This window comes from Cibotium barometz, chromosome 5, assembly GCF_041138505.1.
Source record: "Cibotium barometz isolate CiBa-2024 chromosome 5, ASM4113850v1, whole genome shotgun sequence".
NCBI lineage: Eukaryota > Viridiplantae > Streptophyta > Polypodiopsida > Cyatheales > Cibotiaceae > Cibotium > Cibotium barometz.
The window spans coordinates 15,969,655-15,982,496 of record NC_141050.1 but is presented as its reverse complement, the minus strand read 5'-3'; the positions used below and the strand labels follow the sequence as shown (position 1 = coordinate 15,982,496).

The following is a 12,842-nucleotide window of genomic DNA, read 5'->3' as shown; positions in this document are numbered from 1 at the left end:
TTGTTTTATAAGGTTAGGGGTTCACACTCATTTAAAAGTGGGCACCCCCTTTGGGCACCCACTTAGGGGCCAAGGTGGGGAGCCTCACTTTTAAGTGAGTGTGGGGGTGGGCATGGTCACCTACCCCCACTAATCCCCCACATGCATTCGTGGGTATCACTAAAGCTAACTCCACATGAAATTTTATTAAAAGAAATCTCCCCTTCAAGCGTGGAGAATGCATCGCTTCTATTTTCTTTTGCGTTGGTTCATCACCCTACGGTTTTTGCATCGTTTGCTGTTGGCTGCGCCTCCACTTCTACAGGCGGCTAGTGTTGACTTGAGGTGCGCTTCATACATAAGCTTTGCTGCAGGCGGCCATCTCCATACAGCATACGCTGCTCCCTCTACAGGCGAATCCCCTGGTCTTGCAGGCTGCGTGTTTACACCAGCAAACTGCTTCCTCTACGCCATCTCCTACAGGCTGCTGCTGAATCTATATGTGCCCCTGCTCCTACAGCAACCAGGCTGCGGGCTGACACTGAATTCTGCTGCTGGCGCTGCCATCTTCCCCTTGTACTCTGGCGCATGCTCTTCATGGAGGCGACCCTCTGCTGCTTGTGGTCGAGTGCTGTTGCAAGCTGCTGTTAACTCCACGCATGCTGCAGCTCTTCACAGGCGGCTGTCTATCTTAAGGCGACTGCACTTCTATACCCCCCTGCTGGCGGCTATAAACTAAACTGGTGGCTGCGCTGGATATCCTGTGGGCTGCTCACTACACCACAGGTGGCTACTCCTACAGCCAGGTGTTGCATCTAATCAGCAGGTGATTACTACTACGAGCTGTGCTGCTGTCTACAAGGGCGGCGTATACCAGTACTAGCAGATGACGCTGCCCCTTGCAGGCGCTTGTAGTGTTCATCTACAGCCAGGTGACTACATCCCTGATATCCTCCACTGGTAGCTACACACAGACAGATACCTCGGGTATACCAACTACAAGTAAGTGATTTCAGATTTGAGTAAAGCATTTAATGTTTAAATCTGGTAAAAGATTCGTCCCGCTCGGCCTACACCCGTTCGGTGCCGGGTTGTCCAAGCTATATGGGCGAACCTCGGTCCAAAGGTGCTGAGATCGGGAGAGCCAGGCGTTAGTACGAGAGCGCCTGTCTGTGCGTGGTCTCGGAACACCAGTGTGGTGCTCTCCGCGGAGTCCAGTGAAAGCACAGGACCGTAGCGATTGGACCACACCAGTGGTCGTACTGCTTCGAGTATTCTACATCGAAATTCGAGCTACTTGTTTGGTACTGTTTTCATATGTACATGGACATGATCTGGTTCTCAGAACCCATGGAGCATTGTATTCTTTAAATACTCCCAATAAATATATCATATATTGAGGGGGGGGTCGGCCCGTTCCGGCCCCAGTGCTGGTGTCCATCTTTCCATTTCTGTTCATTTAAAATTTCAAGTTGTTTTAAGTTGTCCATTTCATATTTGTGGTTTTAAAGTTGTGCTATTAAGCGTGTGGGTGTCCAACGGAGTCTTTCCCACTTGACGGGATCGGTTTCATCTACTGCTGGCCGACCGCTACATGCAGTCATGGAGGGCCACCAGCGCTGGCCGACTGCATGCATGGGGCATATAAATAGGCCCCATGCCCCCCACCATTGTATCATTCAGTTATTTGCGGGATCTTGTGTATAGAGAAGAGTTTACACACCTATCTCTCTGTGTTTCTTGTGCTGTCTATTTTCTGCATTCTACTTGCTCTTGTCAACCCAAGTTTGGTTATCATTTCCGCTGCATATTCTGACACATGTAACGGCCATGACCTACGACTCCTAGAAGAGTACAAATAGGACTCATTTTCGGATGGGCACTACATTTTGTGAGCCCTTTGTTCAAGAACATGTCACCACGCACCATCCAAGTCTAGGGTCCACTCAGTGCCAGTCTCTGGAGTCTGCACAAGTGCCGCACAAATCAGATGTATACCCCACTTGCAAGCTGTAATGATGTACTTGTCCCCGACATTTATAAGACATCTAATTGGGTGCCTTAAACATGGATCGGGTCATTTATAAGGTTTTGTAAGGTGCTTGCATACATATATATATATATATATAGAGAGAGAGAGAGAGAGAGAGAGAGAAATGAAATGAAATGAAATGATATATTAACGTCTTCAAAAGGCCAAAATGACCTATGAGACCAAAAAGGTTACAACAATTGGTGGATCTGATACAATGTCTGTGTAAGAAAAGCTAAAAACAACTAACTGAAACTAAAATAACTATGAGGAAAAGTATGATACTAGGAGCTCCTAATGGATAACATCTGGGAGGAAAACTCCAGCAACAAAGGTAAGCATCATACACATCACCCAAAGATGTCTCTCAGCGGCCGATGGCAGATATCCTCAATGTCCTCCATGGTGAGTACTCTGACTGGACGTCTCCCATGCCGTGCTAGTATGGTCCTGATCCTCTGTTGTAGTCTCCGCCAGTGTCGAGATGGGCCTCTCATCTTGGGGCGCCTGGACTGCCCCAGCTCTATAGCCCGATCAATAGTGTACCTCTAGTACGGCTATACTCTGGGGCTAGCTGCAATGCCTGCTGGCCGGACTGCTCAATCTCTGGTCGAAAGAAGTCTGTGATATGCCTCTGTAGGTGTCTCTCCCTCTCTGATCCCCTCCCTCTCAAAAGACCCTCTCTATGTCTACGAAGCTCCAGCAAGTATAATCCGAGGCATCTCTGATCCTGGTATCTCATGACTCTAGAAAGTGGTCCAAAACCCTCTCTAAACAGGCAGTGAAAACGGCCTCGTATCTCATAATATACTGGACAGTGACATATGTAATGTAACTCTGTCTCTGGCTCCATCTGGCACAGCTGACAAATCCTGGCCTCAGCTGGTACTCCTCTGAATCTGCCAGTCTCAATCTCTAGCTGGTGTGAGGATGTGCGCATCTGACGCATCATCACGGTCTTTTAGACCGGACACTCGTACATGTAAGGCCCGGGTCTTCCTCCTTTGCTCCTCTTCAAGGGTCATGTTGATGATGGTGGGAGTGGGGATGGGTGGCGATTCTTTACCTTTCCCTTTCTTGGCGACCTCGATCCATTTCTCCGCCTCGTCCATCTTCTTTTGTGTCTTTGTGATCACCTCCACCCATGAAGATGTCTTCTCTTTATGTTGCTCCTCCTCCTCTCGAATGATCCTCATTTGTTCCTTGATGGTATTCAGCTCTTCAAGAAAGGAGGGCTGAAATTTTCCATCCTCACTCCTCCTTTAAAGCTGAAATCTCAACCTCTTGCTTGGAAGATCTCTCTTCGAGCTCTTGGATTTTGTCAAATCCCTTCTCGAGTTTGGAGAGACGGTTTATGATTACAGTGACAGAAGAGTCGACCATCTTCTTGTTTTCTTTGATAATTGTGCCGAGCTTGTCCTCCACCTTCACGAGCTCCACTTTTCACACGTGTGGTTATGTCCTCTTGGCCGACTATTGTCCAATCCCTTGGACTTGCTCCTATGCCATCTTGAGCCTACATCATGAAACCAGACAGGCACCCGCAGCAATAAACAAACACTTCAAATGTTAAACAGCGGTATGAAAACACAATGGAAATAACCATAAACAATATCAAAACACAACACTGAGCCGGAACGGCCGGCCCCCCCTAGGCAACGTTTATTCCAACGAATAAGCTAATACAGACAAACCAAGGTGCGGGTGCATACAGCACCGGATTTTCCACCGATCTTGTGATGTGAACCTGTCGCCTTAAAAATCAAACCAACAAATAAAATCCCTTGTAGTTCAAAATATGTTGCCATTTTTCACATCAAACTTTGCTAGTAAGTACTCCAGATTTATTTTGTGGAAAATTCCCATTCACACCTTGGTTCCAGACAGTGTGTGAAACACTCTTCAAGACTGGTGAGGAGACCAAATTGGTGACATTCCCTCCGTCTTATAAAGACAATTGTCCGCAACTGTATAAGCCCGATACCACTGAAATATCCTTCAAGTATAGCAGATCCACTGCCCATCAATAGTATTACATAATTCTAGCATTAAAGCCATAATTTCATATCCACGATCCGAAGTCACATATGGGCACAAGAGCCAATCATATCAAGAAACTATATCCATATCCTGAGTCAATAATAACCACACAAGCACAAGAGCCAATTGTCTCCCAAATATCCATAAATCCATATCCTGAGTCAATAATAACCACACACAAGCACAAGAGCCAATTGTCTCCCAAATACCGCTTTTCTGAATGTTCACAGATGCTGAATCCTTCCCAAAACATAAGTACGAAATGAGCACCAGGGTTGCTAGTCCTGAGAAAAATCACACCACATGTTCTATCATGTCAAGCTTCATATGCCATACATGTTTTCATCATGTCAAGCCTCATAAGCCACATGTTTTATCATGTCAAGCCTCAGAAACCACATGTTCTGCCATGTCAAGCATCACAAGCCACACATGTTTTGTCATGTCAAGCCTCAAAAGCCACACATGTTCTGTCATGTCAAGGTTCAGAAGCCACACATGTTCTGTCATGTCAAGCCTCACATGCTCTCTTGCCATGTCAGTGGACTCACACCAGCGTCCTTCCCGGGGATCCATCCACATACATGCAAAAAACATAAACTCCTGTTGACATGCCAGTGGGCTCACATCGGAGCACTTCCAAGGATCCATCCACATACATGCAAAAGGAATGCGCCATGGCATGATTAATGTGAGAAATCCTTCTTTGCAAAACCGCCAAAACATGCACATGTTCACACCAAAAAGCCATTGAAGCTCAACCGACACACTGTTGTCCAGGACAACCCTGCATATCTTCGACCAACCATACGAGCACAAAATACTTGCCATGTTGGCTTCAAAACAGCTCATAGTATAGAATCAGCCAATCCATGATATTGATAAATAATTCATAATTTTGTAACCGCATATGCGACGTATTCTAGTGTCCCATACTACTAGAATACACCCCATATGAGATCCTTGTGTAGGCGGCAATTCTAGCATCCCATATTGCTAGAAGCCTCCAATACACAAGACCAAATCCATAAACTATTCATCAAAACCATAGAGAAGCCTTTTCCAGAATCAGAATGTTTTTCAACGAGAACGCCTTTCATAAAAATAAAAATAAAAATCCTGAAACACATCTCAAAATACATATAAAAAACACTCTCCACTTGCATCAGCAAGGGAGTTCAACATGTACAAAATTCCAAATATTGGCAAAAGAAAAGAATTAAACATAAATACTTATCTCAATAAAAAACCTGCCAATATATTTATGTATGATCAAAATTTCTAAGACAACATCCCATAAATAGAGGAGAAAACCAAAATTCACAATACCCAAAATAGTGTCTAAGTTTCCTCCGAAACTTCGTTCCTTTCGTGGTAGCAAGAACACTAGCTCCCAAAACAATCAAACTTGGAATAACCCATTGATCCATCTTCCACCAAAGGAACTTGCATCTTCTGTTTGTTGTGCTCATTCCTAGACATCTTTTGAGCCATCGCCTCTCTAAAAGAATGCATTTTCCCGATAAAAAGCCTGCCAATATATTTATGTATGATCAAAATTTCTAAGACAACATCCCATAAATAGAGGAGAAAACCAAAATTCACAATACCCAAAATAGTGTCTAAGTTTCCTCCGAAACTTCGTTCCTTTCGTGGTAGCAAGAACACTAGCTCCCAAAACAATCAAACTTGGAACAACCCATTGATCCATCTTCCACCAAAGGAACTTGCATCTTCTGTTTGTTGTGCTCCTTCCTAGACATCTTCCGAGTCATCGCCTCTCTAAAAGAATGCATTTCCCCACCTTGAAAACGATAGGCAATTCCGGAACAAAAACCATCTTTCTCTTTCGAGAAGAATATCTCGAATCTTCCTCTACAACCAATGACCAATGAGGTTCAGCCAATCCCAGATTTGGCTTTACCTGATACTTGCCCCGTGCATCAAGGACAATATCCCCTTCTTGAAGAAGATAGTGAAAAGCCAACTTCCTAGGATTTATTTCTAGCATTGATGCCAAGTCTAGAAAAACATCTGTAGCACTAGTCTCCATAATCCTTTTCCTTTCCATAACAGTCCTCACATGAGGATCTTCCCGGTACATCTTCAAATTTGTATCCTTTTCTTGAAGCTCTTGATGAAGCTTTCTCGTCAAAGAGTTATGATGGTCAAACTATGCATCGATGATCCTAATGTAATGTTTCACCATGTGCTCGAGAGTTCTAATCCTCTCCTTGTGTTCCTCACAACTCTTGGTCCTATCCATAGCCATAGGATCGTCTACCTGGATAGAATAGGCAAGAAACTGCGCTCCGATACCAATAAAACTAGACAAGCACCCGGAGCAATAAAACAGACACTTCAAATGCTAAACAATGATATGAAAATACAACAAAAATAACCATAAACAATATCAAAACACAACACTGAGCCGGAACGGCCGGCCTCCCGCAGGCACTATTTTATTCCAACAAATAAACTGATACAGACAAAAAAGGGTGTGGGTGCATAAAGCACCGGATTTTCAACCGATCTTGGGTGGCTTTCCACAAAGTTCACATGAGATAGTGTCCAAGCTCGCTGCATAAAGCTAAAGAACCTCAATCTTCTGCTATCTTCTCAAGCTTGATCTGCTCCTTAGAAACAATCCATGAGGTTCCCAGATAGCCTCAAACACCAAGCCAAATCAGTCCCACAAAACAGCCTCGAAACTTTCCCGAGCTCTAGTCCCAAAGCAAACCCACAATCAAATCGGAGAGAGAGAAAGAGTCACAAGAGAGCTACTGACTAGAGAAGCTGCACTGCTGCCCACTCTACGGCCAACGCAAGGAGGAGGAGAGAAGCTGCATTGCTGCCCACTGTACGGCCGATGCCAGGGGAGAGAAGTAGAAACAAACTGCTGCCTGCCACCTCTGCTTTATGTGCATCCTTAACCTCTTGCTAATCGACCAGCCCCTGAAATTTTTGGCCAAAAGTGACTGAATAGCCAAAAATATCAACTTATGTGCTTTTTCCTAGCTTGTTGGTAAAGACTCCTCTAGGTGCCTCCTTTTGGTCCACATATGCATGTCCAAAAGGTGATAAATCCGGCCACACTTTAATGATGTGTGAACCTATCGCCTTAAAAATCAAACCAACAAATAAAATCCCTTGTAGTTCAAACTCTGTTGCCATCTTTCAAGTCAAACGTTAGTAGTAAGTGCTCCAACTTTATTCTATGGAAAATCCTCGTTCACACCTTAGTTCTAGATAGTGTGTGAAACCTATTCAAGACTGGTGAGGAGAGTAAATTAGTGACAAATCAATCTGTACAAACAGTTGCCAAGTCTAGGGTTAGTCCTATCCATGTGACATGCACATGGCATCCCCTCCTGCTAAACTTGATGATAGGCTTCCAACTTCTGAACTTAGATGAAGGTCATCATCCCTTTGTCTCCTCATGGATTCCCACTATCATCCTTCTAATCCTAGCAACCATAGTCACAAGGAACGGGGTACGATAACGGGGGACGGGGACGGGGACGGGGACGGCCATAAGTAGGGAATGGGGACGGGGGAGGGAACGGCACTCAAAAAATACTTTTTTTTAAGTTTTTCTACTCTACACTTATTCTACTTTGGAAGTACATCAAAATGAGCACAAATTTACATAAAATGGTAAGCTTTTGAATCATATTAACACCGGATGGTGGCCGATTGTGGCCAGATAGCATGAGACGATCTGGAGAAGGTTGGCACACTGCCAACCAGGCTACATGCATATGCGGTGAGTTATTATACACCTACTACATATGGGCTGTACATTTTGGGTCCGTTGCGACGCGCAGTTTCACACCAGCCTACTTGGGGGAAGGTGCGGAGGGGGGCGTGAGCCCCTCTCTGCAGGGGTCCGGGGGGCCGAAGGGCCGTTTACGCTAAAGCCTAAACTCCATGCTTGTAGCCTTGTAGCCTTGTTCTTATATAGATATTAGATAGGCAAGAGAGAGGCAAGGGCAAGTGAGAGAGAGAGAGAGAGAGAGAGGCAAGGGCCAAGCCTCAAGGGCCAAGGCCCAAGGCCCCAAGGCTCAAGCCTAAAGGCCAAACCTCAAGGCAAGAGAGAGGCAAGGGCCAAGGCCCAAGGCCCAAGGCCCAAGCCTCAAGGCCCAAGGCCCAAGGCCCAAGCCTCAAGGCCTCCCCAAACGGCCAAGCCAAACGGCTAGAAACGGGCAAAAGAAACCACAGAATGGCTCCCTGCCGTCCCCCCACAGGGCCGTCCCCCACAGCCGTCCCCGTTCCCACTGCCGTCCCCTTCACCGTCCCTTGTGAGGGACACCTCCAAGGGGACGTCCGTCCGTCCCCTGCCGTCCCCGTCCCTGCGCCGTCCCGTTTCGCTGTCCCGGCATTCCAAGCCTTCGTCCCCTCCGTCCCCTGTGACTATGCTAGCAACCTTCTTACAAAAAACCTTGCAATCCTCTAATTCCACTCCAAAATCTAGTGTGGGTCCATGCATCTGTTCCACTTTGTCCCCTGTCCTTCATGCCATGGCCCTAAACACTTCTTTGGTCTTCTTATCCTAAGTATTGAGTCTAGCATCTTCACTCCACCCCTTGGATGATCATCATCCCTTGGAACCGTTTTCCTAAAAGCTTTCTGGGGTTGCCCCGGACTCACAAGGCTACCATTCCCCTTGGGTCTTGCTGAACACCACCAACCAACCTCCTGAGTTACCCTCCTTGGATTGTGCCTCTTCTTTTGGGACACCATCAGTGCTTAGCTTTGTTGAGCCTGATGCTCTGATACCAATGTGACATGCGGAAGCTCTGGGTAGTCTTTCAGCCCTAAGCACCTACATAGATGCAGCCATGTAGAAGCAATGGAGAGAAGAGAGAAAAAACCCAAAGTTTTATATCAAAAGTGTGTATGACTATACAAAACCCAGTGGCCTGTGCTAGTCTATGACAAATACCAAGAGGGAATCTTGATGACCAACACAATGTCATGTTGAGCCTTATACAAGTAAGCAATTCAAAATATGGTGACCAATTTCTTGTTATCAACTACCTCATCTATATTAAACAATTGTTCTATCTACAATGGAATCACCCTCGTTCATGGTCAAGTTGTCTAGCTCCCACATCAGGTACATGACTCAAACTTCATTACGGGACTGGAACATGGTCTCGACGAGGACCACCCAAGCAGCCCTTTCGAAGTTACAAGATCGGATGTGAGGAACAATGGATCGCTTGACTGAAAGAGCAATCATGACCATTGCTTAAGCATGAAACCACCAAACCCGAAAAGATCAATGGCAGTTGCTCTTTGCGACATCCTCACAGTATGGGATTTCCCAAAGCTGGGTAGGGTACAAGGAACAAGAAAGCCCCCTGGCTGTGAGCTCTCAAGAAAGTAAGAGAAGAAGAGAGGTAAGGGAGCATGCAAACAAGGCACCTGGATAGGACAGAATGAAAAGTGCAATCGCCAAATAAAACCAAAAACAGAGTGTATACTTGAGTGAGCTAACACAAGACTCCAAGAGTGTTGCATAGAAATAGAAGTGCCTAGATGATATGCGCAAGTACAAGAGTTGCTATGGATGCCTCCACTTCATAAATCTTCCCCTTATGAACAAGAATCCCCAAATATGCAGCACAGAAAATTTGAATTTATTAAAAATGGTGTATGCAAAAGCAAGCCCCAAAATATATGTACCTTTGTGAACAAGATGCTGGTGTGTATTGATCTGGCTCTTTTCTCTTCTCCACAGAAGCACATAGGCACAAAAGCTCTTAATGAATACCTCTATAAATGTGCAGCGGAAAAAGTTCAGAAAGGCACCAAGAGCCTCTAGATGACCACTCGATGGCTGGGAGGCGACGGTGTCTCAGAGCTGTGAGCATGGACAGAGCTCGAGCAAAAGTGGCGGTCTTAGAGCCATGAGCGTGGGGCGAAAGCGAAGTCAACAGGGCGGTCTCAGAGACAGACAAGAGTTGAGACATTGGTTGACGTTGTGCGCGTTGCAGTAGCGCCGCCCAAGACAATGGCCAAGACAGGCTGACCCCCAATGGTGGTGGTTGGGTGCGCACTAGCACCACTCGTCAAGGTGGCATGATTGGGCAGCCGGGGAAGTGGGGACTTTGAATCAGTAAGACCTGACAGAGGTTGGCTCTGGGTGGAGGCGGACAGCTCTAGATCAACAGCGATGGCTCTACGATGACTGTGTAGCTCTGGTACCAGCTGTTGCATCTTCTGATGAGTATGCAAGGAGCACAGCTAATGGGAAGAGAGAGAGAGAGAGAGAGAGAGAGAGAGAGAGACACGTTGACCAGTAAGATAATCAACAAGGATTAATAAGGAAGAGTCGTGGAAAGCATATTTGCATTATAGAAATAGGTCCTTTTTGTAGGAGAGGCCACTACATATGCCATATAATGCAAATATTCTTGGTCCGCAGTCATCTTCCTCCTGCAATTGACAGGCAGCCACTGAAGAGGAAACGTCCGTTGAGGCTGATGCTCCCGTTATCTTGCATTCAACTCAGGTCTCCAGTCGGAATGTGGCAAGCTGCTTATCCAAAAAGAAGATAAGCAAAGCCATCATCGTGTACAGGATGCTGGCAGAGAAAATTTTGCAGATTATCTAGGATACCCAAACCGGGCGTGCTCTCCTGACTCTATGGGCTCTATCCCTAGTCGAGCAACCAACGGAGAGAAGATGCAAAGAAAGAAAACATTTGGCAAGCCCTTATCTCTGAAGCCAAACTGACACTGGTTCCCAAATGTAGGGCATCCATGTATCCCACCAGAGCAATTCTAGCTGAGGCAAGATTAGGCTCTGATACCAATTATAAGACTACTAGTGCAATGCATGTGTAAATAAAGAAAGAATGGATAGCAGTAGACCAACCAACACACAAGCATTCACGAGTATCCTACTATAATCCTTGTATTAATGACAACAATTGAATCACTCTCTAGATTTCAACCCACGTGCTGTTCACTTTTGACATTCAGCAAGACGCTAGCTGTAGATCTCTTTCACTCCCCAATTCACTTGTGGTCCAGCGCTCCTCTTGGCAAATGCTGCTGCCTTGTCCTTCAGCAAAACACTAGCTGTAGATCTCTTTCACTCCCCAATTCAGTTGTAGTCTAGCTACTAGCACTCCTCTTTGGCACAGCTCCCAAAAAATGAGAAACATAATCCCAAACAACCTATTTATAGGAGGTGGGAGGCCTGTAGACCTGGTCCGCCACGTCCAACTGCTCCACGACCTGCTTTTTAACCATCATTTTCAAATGTGTGCACGTGTGGTGGACACCCATCCAATGCTGCCCGGCCTGTCCTGAGCACCCTTCAAAGCCTGCCTGGCTGCCCATATACTGCTACGGTAGAAGCACCCATCGCTGTACCTGCAGGTGTCCTACGCTTGCTTTTTTCATGGGCACAAAATCTCTTGAAAAAATCGTGTCATGCATGCAGATGCATTAGCACGAGTGACTAAATAAAGGAAAACACCGTATGCCCAAAGGCAGGGGATCAAACCTTGCTGCCGCACCCTTGAGCTTTTCAGACTCTGCTTCCAGCTTTCCAAGAACCTCCTTCTGAACTTCAGCATCAGCACTCAAAAACTCTTCCACCAGGACTGTTAAACTGGAAACCTTACCTGCCTGCAAAAGCCATATAGAAATGCATTACTAGACGCTTTGAGTCTTGACAACATGTATCTACTTAGCGTCTAGCATTTGCAAGTACAAGTTACAAGATTCTTCTTGTGCTATATGTAAATAAGTATGAAATTTCTACATTTTTTGACACATCATACTACCTCAGTGGTAAGCAGCCCTTTACTGTCACGACTAGTGCCTGCTTGCTCATTAAGGAAAGCAACAAAATCATCAACACCTCTATCCCCATCGTAGTCTTCTCCTGCTTTGTTGCTTTTAGGGAAAAATTTCAAGGTGGGATAACCACTGACGCCATACCTATGGTGGATTCAGCACTGTCAGATAGTATGCTTAATAACAGTCAAAAATGCATACAAGATACAACCATTGCCCTAGTGACTAAAACCTTTTGAAAAACCCACCCCCCACCCCAAAAATAAAAGAAAGCAACAGTCGTTTATGTCACACTTACCTTTCACCTAGAGTCTTGTGGCTATCCGCATCCACCTTAGCGATAACCACCTCTTTCTCACCCTTAAAAGCTGTAGCAACTTGTTCGTACACCTAAACTCCAGAAAAAACAAGCAGACATCAAAAATAATGTTTTTTACTTCTCTTTGGCATGACATCTCACAACTTCACCATGAACTCACAGGAGCAAGGTTCTTGCAATGCCCGCACCTGCATCAAGCAGAGTCTGCAACATAAATAACGCTTGCACAAACAAAACCAATCAAAGCTAAAAGAAAGGCAGCAGAGAACATAGTAAGAAATTGCCATTTGTATCATACCAAGGTGCATAGAATTCAACAAGGACATCCTTAGATTCATCCAAGACAATGGAATCGAAGTTCTCCGGGGTTAGAACCTCAACATCAGACGCTGGTGCACTCACTTTCACATGTGTACCTGCACGCGTTATCAATCAATGTAATGATTAAATTCCATAAACCCATTGCTCCACGTTTTATAGCAAGGGCCAAACGAAGAAGAAATAGTTCACTCAACAAAAGCATGAAATACCACTTTGCATACTATCCCCATTCTCCACACCCATTGCCCCTTGAAAGCTACCATTTCCTCTTCTATGCATGTGTGTGTGTGTGTGTGTGTGTGTGTGTGTGTGTGTGTGTGTGAGATTCATTTCC

General features: G+C 45.5%; 1 protein-coding gene across 1 annotated transcript in view; it reads right to left on the bottom strand.

Moving 5' to 3' along the window:
• UNE5 (thioredoxin family protein) overlaps positions 1-12,842 on the bottom strand; it is a 37,319-nt gene that overhangs the window by 20,390 nt on the left and 4,087 nt on the right. The window contains exons 5-9 of the mRNA XM_086798033.1: positions 12,486-12,603; positions 12,348-12,375; positions 12,167-12,258; positions 11,856-12,012; positions 11,573-11,697 (exon numbers count right to left, since the gene is read on the bottom strand). Of these exons, the coding sequence (XP_086654159.1) occupies positions 11,573-11,697; positions 11,856-12,012; positions 12,167-12,258; positions 12,348-12,375; positions 12,486-12,603 (520 nt within the window). The remainder of the gene's footprint in view (positions 1-11,572; positions 11,698-11,855; positions 12,013-12,166; positions 12,259-12,347; positions 12,376-12,485; positions 12,604-12,842) is intronic.